The sequence below is a fragment of the Heterodontus francisci genome, chromosome 7, assembly GCF_036365525.1.
Source record: "Heterodontus francisci isolate sHetFra1 chromosome 7, sHetFra1.hap1, whole genome shotgun sequence".
NCBI classification, from domain to species: Eukaryota; Metazoa; Chordata; class Chondrichthyes; order Heterodontiformes; family Heterodontidae; genus Heterodontus; species Heterodontus francisci.
Genome location: NC_090377.1, coordinates 61,346,286 through 61,360,019, shown reverse-complemented (window position 1 = coordinate 61,360,019; position 13,734 = coordinate 61,346,286). Strand labels below are relative to the sequence as shown.

General features: G+C 42.2%; 1 protein-coding gene across 1 annotated transcript in view; it reads left to right on the top strand.

The window, feature by feature from the left end:
* The window catches only part of c7h7orf57 (chromosome 7 C7orf57 homolog), a 92,304-nt gene that overhangs the window by 56,876 nt on the left and 21,694 nt on the right, over positions 1-13,734 (top strand). Inside the window, exon 7 of the mRNA XM_068034537.1 lies at positions 4,840-4,955. Within this exon, the coding sequence (XP_067890638.1) occupies positions 4,840-4,955 (116 nt within the window). The remainder of the gene's footprint in view (positions 1-4,839; positions 4,956-13,734) is intronic.

Genomic DNA, 13,734 nt, shown 5'->3' with positions numbered 1-13,734 from the left:
TCTATGCCCCGACTGATGAAGGCAAGCATGCCGTATGTCTTCTTGACTACCTTATCCACCTGCGTTGCCACTTTCAGTGACCTGTGGACCTGTACGCCCAGATCTCTCTGCCTGTCAATACTCCTAAGGGTCCTGACATTTACTGTATACTTCCCACCTGTATTAGATCTTCCAAAATGCATTACCTCACATTTGTCCGGATTAAACTCCATCTGCCATCCAACCGGTCTCTCTCCTGCTGTATCCTTTAGTTTAGTTTAGTTCAGAGATACAGCACTGAAACAGGCCCTTCGGCCCACCGAGTGTGTGCCGACAATCAACCACCCATTTTATACTAATCCTACACTAATCCCATATTCCTACCACATCCCCACCTGTCCCTATATTTCCCTACCACCTACCTATACTAGGGGCAATTTATAATGGCCAATTTACCTATCAACCTGAAAGTCTTTTGGCTTCTGGGAGGAAACCGGAGCACCTGGAGAAAACCCACGCAGACACAGGGAGAACTTGCAAACTCCACACAGGCAGCACCCAGAATTGAACCCGGGTCGCTGGAGCTGTGAGGCTGCGGTGCTAACCACTGCGCCACTGTGCCGCCTCTGACAATCCTCATCACTATCCGCAACTCCACCAACCTTTGTGTCGTCCGCAAACTTACTAATCAGACCAGCTACATTTTCCTCCAAATCATTTATAAATACTACAAACAGCAAAGGTCCCAGCACTGATCCCTGCAGAACACCGCTAGTCACATCCCTCCATTCAGAAAAACACACATCCACTGATACCCTCTGTCTTCTATGACAGAGCCAGTTCTGTATCCATCTTGCCAGCTCACCTCTGATCCCATGTGACTTCACCTTTTGTACCAGTCTGCCATGAGGGACCTTGTCAAAGGCTTTACTGAAGTCCATATAGATAACATCCACTGCCCTTCCTTCATCAATCATCTTTGTCACTTCCTCAAAAAACTCAAATCAAATTAGTGAGACACGACCTCCCCTTTACAAAACCATGCTGCCTCTCGCTAATAAATTTGTTTGTTTCCAAATGGGAGTAAATCCTGTCCCGAAGAATCCTCTCTAATAATTTCCCTACCACTGATGTAAGGCTCACCGGCCTATAATTTCCTGGATTATCCTTGCTACCCTTCTTAAACAAAGGAACAACATTGGCTATTCTCCAGTCCTCTGGGACCTCACCTGTAGCCAATGAGGATGCAAAGATTTCTGTCAAGGCCCCAGCAATTTCTTCCCTTGCCTCCCTCAGTATTCTAGGGTAGATCCCATCAGGCCCTGGGGACTTATCTACCTTAATGCTTTGCAAGACACCCAACACCTCCTCCTTTTTGATAATGAGATGACTGAGACTATCTACACTCCCTTCCCTCGGCTCATCATCCACCAAGTCCTTCTCTTTGGTGAATACTGATGCAAAGTACTCATTTAGTACCTCGCCCATTTCCTCTGGCTCCACACATAGATTCCCTTCTCTGTCCTTGAGTGGGCCAACCCTTTCCCTGGTTACCCTCTTGTTCTTTATATATGTATAAAAAGCCTTGGGATTATCCTTAATCCTGTTTGCCAATGACTTTTCATGACCCGTTTTAGCCCTCCTGACTCCTTGCTTAAGTTCCTTCCTACTGTCTTTATATTCCTCAAGTGCTTCGTCTGTTCCTAGCCTTCCAGCCCTTACGAATGCTTCCTTTTTCTTTTTGACTAGGCTCACAATATCCCGCGTTATCCAAGGGGTTCCCGAAACTTGCCAAACTTATCCTTCTTCCTCACAGGAACATGCTGGTCCTGGATTCTAATCAACTAACATTTGAAAGACTCCCACATGTCAGATGTTGATTTGCCCTCAAACAGCCGCCCCCAATCTAAATTCTTCAGTTCCTGCCTAATACTGTTATAATTAGCCATCCCCCAATTTAGCACCTTCACCCGAGGACCACTCTTATCCTTATCCACAAGTACCTTAAAACTTATGGAATTATGGTCACTGTTCCCGAAATGCTCCCCTACTGAAACCTCGACCACCTGGCCGGGCTCATTCCCCAATACCAGGTCCAGTACGGCCCCATCCCTAGTTGGACTATCTGCATATTGTTTCAAGAAGCCCTCCTGGATCCTCCTTACAAATTCTGCCCCATCTAAGCCCCTAGCACTAAGTGAGTCCCAGTCAATATAGGGGAAGTTAAAATCACCAACCACTACAACCCTGTTACCTTTACATCTTTCCAAAATCTGACTACATATCTGCTCCTCTACCTCCAGCTGGCTGTTGGGAGTCCTGTAGAAAACCCCCGACATCGTGACTGCACCCTTCCTATTCCTGAGCTCCACCCATATTGACTCGCTGCACGACCCCTCCGAGGTGTCCTCCCGCAGTACAGTTGTGATATTTTCCTTAACAAGTAATGCAACTCCCCCACCCCTTTTACATCCCCCTCTATCCCGCCTGAAGCTTCTAAAGCCTGGAACATTTAGCTGCCAATCCTGCCCTTTCCTCAACCAAGTCTCTGTAATAGCAACAACATCATAGTTCCAAGTACTAATCCAAGCTCTAAGTTCATCTGCCTTACCTGTTATACTTCTCGCATTGAAACAAATGCAATTCAGACCACCAGTCCCGCTGTGCTCAGCAACATCTCCCTGCCTGCTCTTTCTCTTAGTCCTAGTGGCCTTAGCTACTATGTCCTCCTCATTTATTTCACTAGCTGTCCTACTGCTCTGGTTCCCACCCCCCTGCCACACTAGTTTAAACCCTCCCAAGTGATGCTAGAAAACCTTGCAGCCAGGATATTAGTGCCCCTCCAGTTTAGATGCAACCCGTCCTTCTTGTACAGGTCCCATCTGTCCCTGAAGAGAGCCCAATGGTCCAGATATCTGAAACCCTCCCTTCTACACAAGCTGCTCAGCCACGTGTTTGGCTGCACTATCTTCCTATTTCTAGCCTCACTGGCACGTGGCACAGGGAGTAATCCAGAGATTACAACCTTAGAGGTCCTGTTTTTTTAAAACTTACTACCTAACTCCCTAAACTCCCCCTGCAGGACCTCATCACTCTTCCTGCCTATGTCGTTGGTACCGATGTGTACCACAACCTCTGGCTGTTCACCATCTCCCTTCAGAATGCCCCATGTCCATTCAGAGACATGACCCTGGCACCAGGGAGGCAACATACCATCCTGGAGTCTCTTTCACGTCCACAGAAGCGCCTATCTGTGCCTCTGACTATAGAGTCCCCTATAACTATTGCTCTTCTGCGCTTTGTCCCTCCTTGCTGAACAACAGTGCCAGCCATGGTGCCACTGCTCTGGCTGCTGCTGTTTTCCCCTGATAGGCCATCCCCCCCAACAGTATCCAAAACGGTATACTTGTTAGAGAGGGGGATAGCCACAGGGGATTCCTGCACGGACTGCCTGCCCCTTCTAGCGGTCACCCATCTATCTGCCTGCACCTTGGGTGTAACGACTTCTCTAAAACCCCTGACTATGATGCTCTCTGCCACCTGCATGCTCCTAAGTGCATCCAGTTGCCGCTCCAACCGATCCATGCGGTCTGTGAGGAGCTGCAACTGGGTACACTTCCTGCAGATGTAGTCGTCCGGAACGCTGGAAGTGTCACGGACCTCCCACTTCTCACAGGTGAAGCACTTCACCCCTCTAACTGACATTTCTAGCACTAATAAATAAATTAATTTAAGATAAATAAATACTTATTAAATCCTTACTAAATAGTTATAACTATATGGTCCCTAGTGCTAGATTCCTACTATAAATATTAAATGCTAACTAAATACAGTAATCTCCTCCCTCTGGTTTAGTTACTCAACTTATTAATTAGTTAATTAGGGTATTAATCAATTTTTATCAAAAAAGAGGCAGCACCTCCAACAATGCAGCACTCCCATAGCATTTACTGAATTTCCACCTCGATTATGTGATCAAGTCATGAAATAGGTCTTGATACCACAATCTAATGGCTCAGTGGTGAGAGTACTATTACTGAATTATGCTGAAGGGTTTATGTGTTGGTGCATGGAAAATATGAGAAAGAGTAAAGAGTATATGCATGTCAATATAAAAAGAAGAGATGATTGTCTGAACTGGTTAGGGTGAGCTGTTTATTCCTAGTTCCACAAAGGTAACAGTTATTTTCATGAACTACACAACTGTGGTGAGAAACCTGCCCCTGCAGGAAATTCTCCCACAACATTGACCCAATTTATTCGGACTGGTGATCTGTGATTCCTTGTCCATATTCTCTATCTATGCTCACAAGTGAAAAAATTACCAATTGGGCCAGTTGTCAGAGGGAAACCAATGGATTGTTTTCAGACATGAACCTGAGAAAATACTATCGAGCTGGTCCCTGCAATTAATGAATCGTTGATTTACAGAAATAAATGATTAAATATTAGTAATCCAGAACTTGAACGAGATCAAGGTTCAAGATTCTGTGTGTGCCAATAAGGATCAATGTCCAGTTTCTAAAATTTTATTAACTTCTAAAAAGTTTTATTTGCAGGTTCACCTGTTCCCAATAAATATGCATAATGATTAGTAATTTGCCAGATTGATAATTTTCACTTACATGCAGCAGGATATTGTGTAACAATATGAAGTTCAAGCTCTGTTGTGACACTGTCAAATAGATTGAAATGTCTGTTACTTTGTTACATGATTTCTTTATTTCAAAACTATGCTTCCAAAATGTCTTCTGAGTTGTGTATAAATTAATTTCACATTAGCTACAGTTTATAAGATATGTCAGAGTTAGTTAAATCTTCTGTATTGTAATATACTGTGTTTGATTTTCTAAATAACAGATTTACACGTAGAAAGGAACCGCCAGTTAGCATGCACAAATTGCTTAGTTTTGGCTATGCTGATGATTGGTTTTTGGAACGTAAGGATGTGAAGAACAACAAAGAACAAAATATGGGTACTGTATCATAGTTTACCAAAACTGGAAAACTGAATGACTATGACTGAGATTATTTTGTATAACTAGGCTCTTTATGCTGGTATATGCAACACTGCCTTGTAATTTGTCTGCAGGTACCAGATGTTGAGAAGAAATTTACCTGCCACTTTTATGTTACGTGCTCAATGGGGAACACTCAGATACCTGAGACATTGTTCGTCTAGACTGAATACAAGAGTGATACTGCCTATATAACTAAATTTGTCTGCTGTCTAGGCAACGTTGAGGATGGTGGAGTAGGCATTTTGATGTTGCACTCGGAAAGCCTTTAGGCAATATAACCAATGATACCCATAATGCCACTGTACATCATGCATAGCCACCCTGTAATGATGAGCTTGAGTGCCAAAGGCCAAAGGAATGGTGTCATGAGAAAAGAAGGCTCGTGTTGTGGGTCTTCGTAGCTATGTCTCAGGATCCAGAAGCTGGGCCCTCCATTGAATTCTGGGTGAGCAATTCACCACCACATCCTGTCATCCTGCTTCTTTTCTTCCAAATAAACCTAGGATAGAGGAATTTCCAGTGGCACACCTATACTGTAGAAGCAAATGTGGGTGCCAACTATCCCTAGGGCCTCCTTAATACTTATGGCCATATTTTTACCCTTGAACAACAGTAGAGCTCCCAAAAGATTGCAGTGAGATTCAGATAAAAAGAGAGAAACAAGCTTACAGCCACTAAATGCCAGCAAAATAACAAGAAGCACTGGGTTATTGCGGGGGTAGCTGCCCTGATCTCGAGCTAAAATAATTTAATTGCCTGCACCTCCTCCTGGAACTAGGGAATGCAGCACTTTAAAAACATAAGTTAGGGCCCAATGCAATTTTGGTGGAGACCTGGCCTAATGGATCTCCGGCCATTTTTGTTTCATGCTGCACCTATAATTTAGGCACACTTCTGGGGCAGGGAAAAGGAAAATTGCTGATATATTTACTAGCATCAGTTACTTGTATCATTCACGAATACAATTTCAAAATCCTAAGGGAGAAGACTCCCCCACCTTTTATAATAAGTGTTCAAGAACACCCTAAGCTGTTATAAAATTATGAAAATTGATGTATTCTTTACAATTGCAGGCATTGGAACATTTGCAAAAATTTAATTTTTCACAAAGGTTGGACTTTTTAACATACTCATAGAATCATAATTATAGAATTGTTACAGCACAGAAGACCATTCAGTCCATTGTGTGCATGCCAGCTCTCTGTAGGAACTACTCAGCTAGTCCTACTCCCCTGCCTTTTCCCTGTAGCTCTGCAAATATTTTCTCATCAGAAAATTATCCAATTCCATTTTGAAAGTCACAATTGAATCGGCCTCCAACATACTTTCAGGTAACGCATTCCAGATCCTAACCACTTTCTTAGTAAAAAGGTTTTTCCTCATGTTGCCTCTGGTTCTTTTACCAATCATCTTAAATCAGTGTCCTTTGGTTCTTGACCCTTCAGCCAACTTCATATCCATGCTACACTGTCCTTTAAATTCCATGGGCTTCAGCTTTGCTGACAAGCCTGTAATGTGACACTTTATCAAACACCTTTTCGAAGTCCATGTTTACCACATCAACTGCATTACCTTCACAAATCCGCTCTGTTACCTCTTCAAAAATACTCAATGAAGTTGGTCAAACACGATGTGCCCTTAACAAATCTGTGCTGGCTTTCCTTAATTAATCCATGCTTGTCCAAGTGACTGTTAATTTTGTCCTGAATTATCGTTTCTGAAAACTTTCCAACCACCGAGGTTATACTGACAGGCCTGTAGTTGCTGATTTTATCCTTATACCCTTTTTGGAACAAGATGTAACAATTGCAATTCTGCAGTCCTCTGTCACCACCCCTGTATATAAGGATTGGAAGATTGTGACCAATGCCTCTGCAATTTCCACCCTTACTTCACTCAGTATCTTCGGATGCATCTGATCTAGTAGCTGGTGACTTAGCAACTTTAAGTATAGCCAGTGTTATGATCCTGTAGTTTATTTTTCCGGGAAGTATGCAGTGTGCCTTTAAGGTTGGAAAAGGATTAGTACTGTTTTAAGGCAGCAAGCTCCAGAATTGTGAGTCAAAGAGTGCATTCTGGTTGCCCTTGGATATAGCCATTCGGAGAACAAGGACAAAGATACAATGTTGCCGATTGCTTTTTGAAAACTAGCTAAAAACTGGCTTTTGACACAGACAGACAGCTGGACCAGCATGAACCTGACAAAGTTCTCTGATAATTTAAACTGAAGGAAGGTGAATTTTAGACTGATCACTTTTTCACCCCTCAAAATTCTGAAGCCAAATTGATTAATTGAAGTGTTTGCGGGTTGTTGATTGGCTGAGGTCATCGATGGACGAAAGAGGTGAAGTTTTGGATGTTGGACATTTCTTTTCCCCCATCGGACGGCTGTGAGGACTTCAAGCAACCTTGGACTGTTCCACATTGGAAGATTCCACTTCAGCAGGAGCGTAAATCTGCAAGGACACTAATTTTTTTCTATTTTAATTGTTGTTTATATCTTAGTAGTGTTTAAGAATTTAGTTTATCTAATTAAACAGTTAATTTGTTGATCTAAAGACACCTGGTTTGATTAGCCTCATTCGGGGGTTAATAGATGGTCAATTTGGCTGTGGTTTTCTTTAATTTGGAAAGCTTGAAGTGATATGTTAGGCGACCTATGGAGTGGCGGGACTGATTTGACAGTGCGTTGCTCCCACCACAATCAGAATTATATATTTTGATTGGTGGCTTTGTCAGTCTTAACATTTTAATTCAGTAGCTCGTGTCTGGGATCTGAATCAGACTAATTTGGAGGGCAAACATTTGAAATGATATCAATTACTCATTTCTGGGATAACATATTTAAATTGGGGTCCTGCGTTTGGCATCATATTTATTTCTCACGTTTGAGATCTTAGGAATTGGAAACTCGATTGTTGGGATCTAAATCTAACACCAATTACAAAGAAATAAAAGAACCAGGTCTCTTGTAGAATAAGGTACAGTTTATACCATTGAAATGGCGTTAGTGGTTTCAGCAGAGTTTTTGAGAAAGCAGAATGTTTCCCTGAGTGACTTGATAACTTTAACTAAGAACAAATTAAAAGAATTGGCAGCGAAATTGGGGTTGGAATTGAAATTAGGTGCCAAAAAAGCAGAGATAATTGACATAATAGCCGAACACCTGGAATTAGTAGAAGATGATGATGAAGCTGAAGGGGAATATGAGAGACAAGAAAGGGAATATGAGAGACAAGAAAGTAGTAGGTCCAAGAGTGATGCAGTGGTATTGGCTAGGATTCAGTTAGAAATGAAAAAACATGAGGCTGAAAAAGTATTAAGAAAACTTGAATTGGAAGACAGGGAGAGAGGGAGGGAATTTAGGCTAAAAGAGATGGAACTAAGACAAAAGGGTCAGGAAGAATCTGAATTTAGATCAGGACCCAGCGAGAAGTTGTTTAAATTTATACAGGCTCTTCCTAAGTTCGAGGAAAGGGGCATAGAGGCATTTTTCATATCTTTTGAAAAAATAGCTAAACAGGTGAAATGGCTGAAAGAAAGCTGGACACTGCTTATGCAGGGCAGGTTGGTAGGCAGAGCTCATGAAGCTTATGCCATGCTTCCTGAAGAGGCTTCTGCAGATTATGAGATGGCAAAAAAAGGCTATTGTCGCTGCATATGAGATCGTCCCTGAAGCTTAGCGTCAGAAGTGTCAGAACGTATGGAGATTGGCTGGGCAGACATATTTAGACTTTGAGAGGGTAAAGCAAATTACTTTTGACCGTTGGATATGGGCACTGAAGATAGAAACCACATATGAGAACCTTTGAGAATTGATTCTCTTAGAAGAGTTTAAAAACTCCATTCCTTCAGTAGTGAGAACTCATTTAGATTACCTGAAAGTTTTGAAAGCTAGGCAAGCAGCAGAAATTGCTGATGATTTTGAGCTTGTGAATAAGCCAATCTATTTTGTCCATCACCTCCATAAACCCAAGAAGGATAGAAAGTGGGAGAGTGAAAGGAAGGCAAGTAGCCAGGGACAAGAAGGAACAGCTGGGAGTGCCCCAGGATCACCTCCTCAGGTCAGAAAGGAAAGTGCTGAGGGTAGAAGTGAGGTTCGCCACCCAAAGTGTTATCATTGCCACAAAACGGGTCATCTTCATTTAGTGTGCTGGAAATTGGGAGGTAAACCCATAGGATTTGTTTGGGTACGCAAAGCTAGTGCAGAGGAAAATACTGACTGAGAGTATAGCAGACCAGGCTATAGCTTTAACAACAGCTGTGAAACCAGATACTAAAACTGAAAGGAGTGTCGAGGTTAATAAAATACCCAAGAGTTATAATGAATTTTTGTCAAAGGAGAGAGTAACTCCATATCCTGTAAATGAGGCAGGAAAACCTGTCATTATATTCAGGGACACAGGAGCAACCTAAACAGTCTTGCTAGGGAAAGATATGAGATTTCCACCATAGAGCGCCTTGAACCCTAAAATTTTAGTTAATGGAATTGGCGGGGAGAATATATCCGTACCTTTGTATAACATATGCCTAGAGAGTGACTTAATATCTGGGATAGTAACTGTAGCTGTTGTCCACAGTTTACCAGTAAAGGGAATTGATCTACTCCTAGGAAATGATTTGGCTGGATCAAAAGTATCAGTTTCTCCTATAGTTACAGAGGGACCAATTACGAAAACGGAGCAATTACAGGAACAAGTTCTGGGAATATTTCCTGAGTGTGTAGTCACCTGAGCAGTGGCTAAACAGGATCCGTTGTCAGAGGTAAAAGGGGTACCACAAATAGATAGCAAGTGTCTGAAACCTTATTTGGGGATTTAGATAATCCAAATGAAATGTTTAACAGATCATCTAACATTGCAGCACAGAAAGCTGAGCCAGAGATATACCAAATAGCACAGACAGCTCTGTCAAAAGATGAGGCAAAAGGAGTTCCGGAAGGCTTTTGTATGGAAAACGAGGTTTTGAGGAGGAAATGGAGACCGCCTCATAGACCTGCCGATGAAGACTGGACAGTTGTTGAACAGATAGTGGTACCACCTAAATATTGCCATGGATTATTAAAGTTAGCACATGACATTCCTTTTGCAGGACATAGGGGAATTCAGAAGACCAAATCACGCATAAGCCAACATTATTACTGGCTAGGTCTTACTAAGGATGTGAGACAATTTTGTAGGATAATCCATACCTGTCAAATGGTGGGAAAACCACAGTCTACCATAAAACCAGGGGATGAAGTGTTAGTGTTGTTACCATCACGGGGAGAACCCGTGTGAAAACCCGGTTCAGTGGCCCATATAGAGTGATCAAAAGAGAGGGTAAGGTAGATTACTTGATTGACACCTCTGATTGCCGGAAGAAGAACCGGTTGTGTCACATTAATATGCTCAAGCAATATTACCTTAGGGAGGAGGATAAGCCAGAACAGGTATGTTAGATAATCGGGACTGTTGAGAAAGAAAAGGATAGTGAGGATGAGGCAGAAGCAGGCCTAGGAAATTCTCAGATTGAACCTCCAACTATCCAATTAGTGAATATGGAATGGCTAGGAAAATTAAACAATAGGCTTTTACATTTAGAGGCAAAACAGCGTGAAGTCCTCACCAAGGTTTTCACAATGTTTCAAAAAGTTTGTAAGGATCAGCTAGGATGTAAAACCTTAGCCACACATGATGTGGGTATAGGGGGGACCATTCCTTTGAAACAACATCCTTGCCTCCAGACAGACAGGCCCAGGTGGAAGCAGAGGTACAATACATGCTGTAGGGCAGCTTAGTTGAACTTAGTCAGGACAGCTGGAATTCGCAGATGGTCTTGATTTCTCAACCTGGTGGGACGGCTCAAACTTGCAAAGACTCTAGAAAAGTAACTGTGGTAAAGAAGGCAGACTCTTACCCAGATTCTTATTTAAAGGACTGTATGGACAGAGTGGGCAAAACAATTTGAATTAAAGAGAGAGATGTGTTGGAAGGATACTGTCAAATCCCTTTGACACACCAGGGTAAGAAAAAAATCAACTTCTGTTACACCAGACAGGGTTTTCCAGTGTCAAGTGATGCCACATAGGTTAAGGGGTACTTGAGAAACTTCTCAGAGAAGAGTGAACCCAGTAGTGGTCAGTACTCCTAGCTGTGCAGTTCACCTGGCTGAGCTGATGGAGAATAGGGACACTTGGAAGGAAAACACGAAACAACTGGAAGACTATGCTTGGAAATTTGAAATGGGTTAAGTGGGACAAACTTTGAAAAAATTTCAAGCCGAAAATGTTCTGGTGGAACTTGTTGCTGTAATCTTACCATTTTAGAAGATTGTATATTGGTAAACATGGGAAAAAATGTGTTAACATATTTTTTCAATTTGTATTTTTTACACTTTGTAATGAAACGCATTCCAGGAATGGCGTTTCATTCCACCAGGGGCGGAGGTGTAATGATCCTGTAGTTTTTTTCCCTTTTCCGGGAAGTATGCGGTGTGCCTTTAAGGCTGGAAAAGGATCAGTGCTGCTTTAAGGAAGCAAGCTCCAGGGACTGTGAGTCAAAGAGTACATTCCCATTCAGAGAACAAGAGCAAAGATACAATGTTGCCGATTGCTTTGTGAAAACTAGCTAAAAACTGGCTTTTGACACAGAAAGCTAGGCCAGCATGAACCTAACAGAGTTCTCTGATAATTTAAACTGAAGGAAGATGAATTTTAGACTGGTCACTTTTTCACCCCTCAAAATTCTGAAGCCAAATTGATTCATTGAAGTGTTTGCGAGTTGTTGATCAGCTGACATCTTAGCTAGATGGAAGAGAAGTTGAAATTTTGGATGTTGGACATTTCTTTTTCCCCATCGGACGGCTGTGAGGACTTCAAGCAACCTTGGACTGTTCCACATTGGAAGATTCCACTTCGGCATGAGGGTAAATCTGCAAGGACACATTTTTTTTTCAATTTTAATTGTTTATATCTTAGTAGTGTTTAAGAATTTAGTTTTTCTAATTAAACAGTTAATTTGTTGATCTAAAGACACCTGGTTTGGTTAGCCTCATTAGGGGGTTAATAGATGGTCAATTTGTCTGTGGTTTTCGTTAATTTGGAAAGTTGAAGTGATATGTTAGGCGATCTGTGGAGTGGCAGGACTAATTTGACAGTGCATTGCTCCCACCACAATCAGAATTATATATTTTGATTGGTGGCTTTGTCATGAGCAGTCGGTCATAACACCAGCCTTTCTAATACCTCCAATTTTTAGCCCATCCAGTGTCTCAGTTACCTCCTCTTTCGCTATGACATTGGCAGCATTCTTGGTAAATATAAATGCAGTCATTTAGTACCTCAGCCATGCCTTCTTCCCTCTATGCGTAAATCCGCCTTTTAGTCCTGAATCGACCCTATTCTTTTTACTACCCTTTTACTCTTGTATGGGAGGTTCTCCAGCATGTCCATTTCCACCATGGAGTTTTGATTAAGTAGTTCGACAAAGTGCTCTTTCCACCGGCTGTTGATAGTGTCCGTGTCTTTGAGGACAGACTTGCCATCTTTGGATCTTACCGGTGTTAGTCCATGTGTTGAGGATCTCTCTGGTTGCGTACAAGTCGTGTATGTCAGCAAGCAGTTGAATTTCCTCAGCCTTCTCTGTCCATCATTTATACTTCAAATCGTGGGTTCTTCTTTGAACTTCAGCTTTGGCAATCTTCTTTTCTGTGGAATTTGGATCCTGATGCCAGGTTTGGAATGCTGTTTGTTTACAATCGATAAGTTTGCTTATTTCTGTATCGCTCTCATCAAACCAGTTGGTGCCTTTTATTGATGTGTCTGAGGATCTCTTGGCATGTATGAGTACTAATAGATTTCAATGGTTATCATTGCTTGATGGTGTGACCATCTGTTCCTGTGGTTTCCGATTGATTTGTTCTTGAAATTCCTTGAGCTTGATATCCTTTGACAGACCAGAAATCTTGAACTTTCTCCATACCTGTCGCGGCTGTTGGTTCCTTTTGAGGGCTGCCTTAAGTGCCAAAACAGAGCGAATAACTTGATGGTCTGTCCAGCATTCTTCGGCCCTAACCGCAGCACATGTGCATATCTTTTCAATCCCTGTTCCTGGCTATCACACAGTCTATTAATTGCCAGTGTTTTGATCTTGGATGTTGCCAGGATGTCTTGAAACTTTTTTTTTTGGAATAGGGTGTTAGTGACTACAAGATTGTATTCAGAGCAGAGGGTAAGGAGGTGTACACTATGGCAACTCCACGCTTTCCAATGGCGTTCGGCCAAAGGGTGTGGTATTGAAATCACCCGAGAACTATGATCTTTGACTGTGATGGTACAGCTGTCAAATGTACGTCTAGGTTGGAATAGAAGGTTTCTTTCACTTCATCCTCAGAGTCCAAGTTAGGTGCATAAGCACTGATGAGGGTGACAGACTGATTGCCTTTGAGCTTAATATTAAGTGTCACAAGACACTCATTAATCTCAAAGGGGATTTGGGTAGTCTCTTCATAAGTTTGCTTTTAATGTTTCTGTGAGTTTCAACCACTGATGGGTGATCCTGCTGGATGCTGTTTTCCAGCCTGGTTTGGAGTGAGGCAGGCTATTTTTAGGGCACCTTTTCTAGCCCCTTCTCCTAGTGAGGTGAGCAGAGCTAATCCTCAAGAGGGCTGCTCAGACACAGCTTCAAACACCGAACCACCCTTCAGCCTCAACTAAGAGTGGAGCGGTTAATTGGCTTTGTTAGACTTTGTGTCA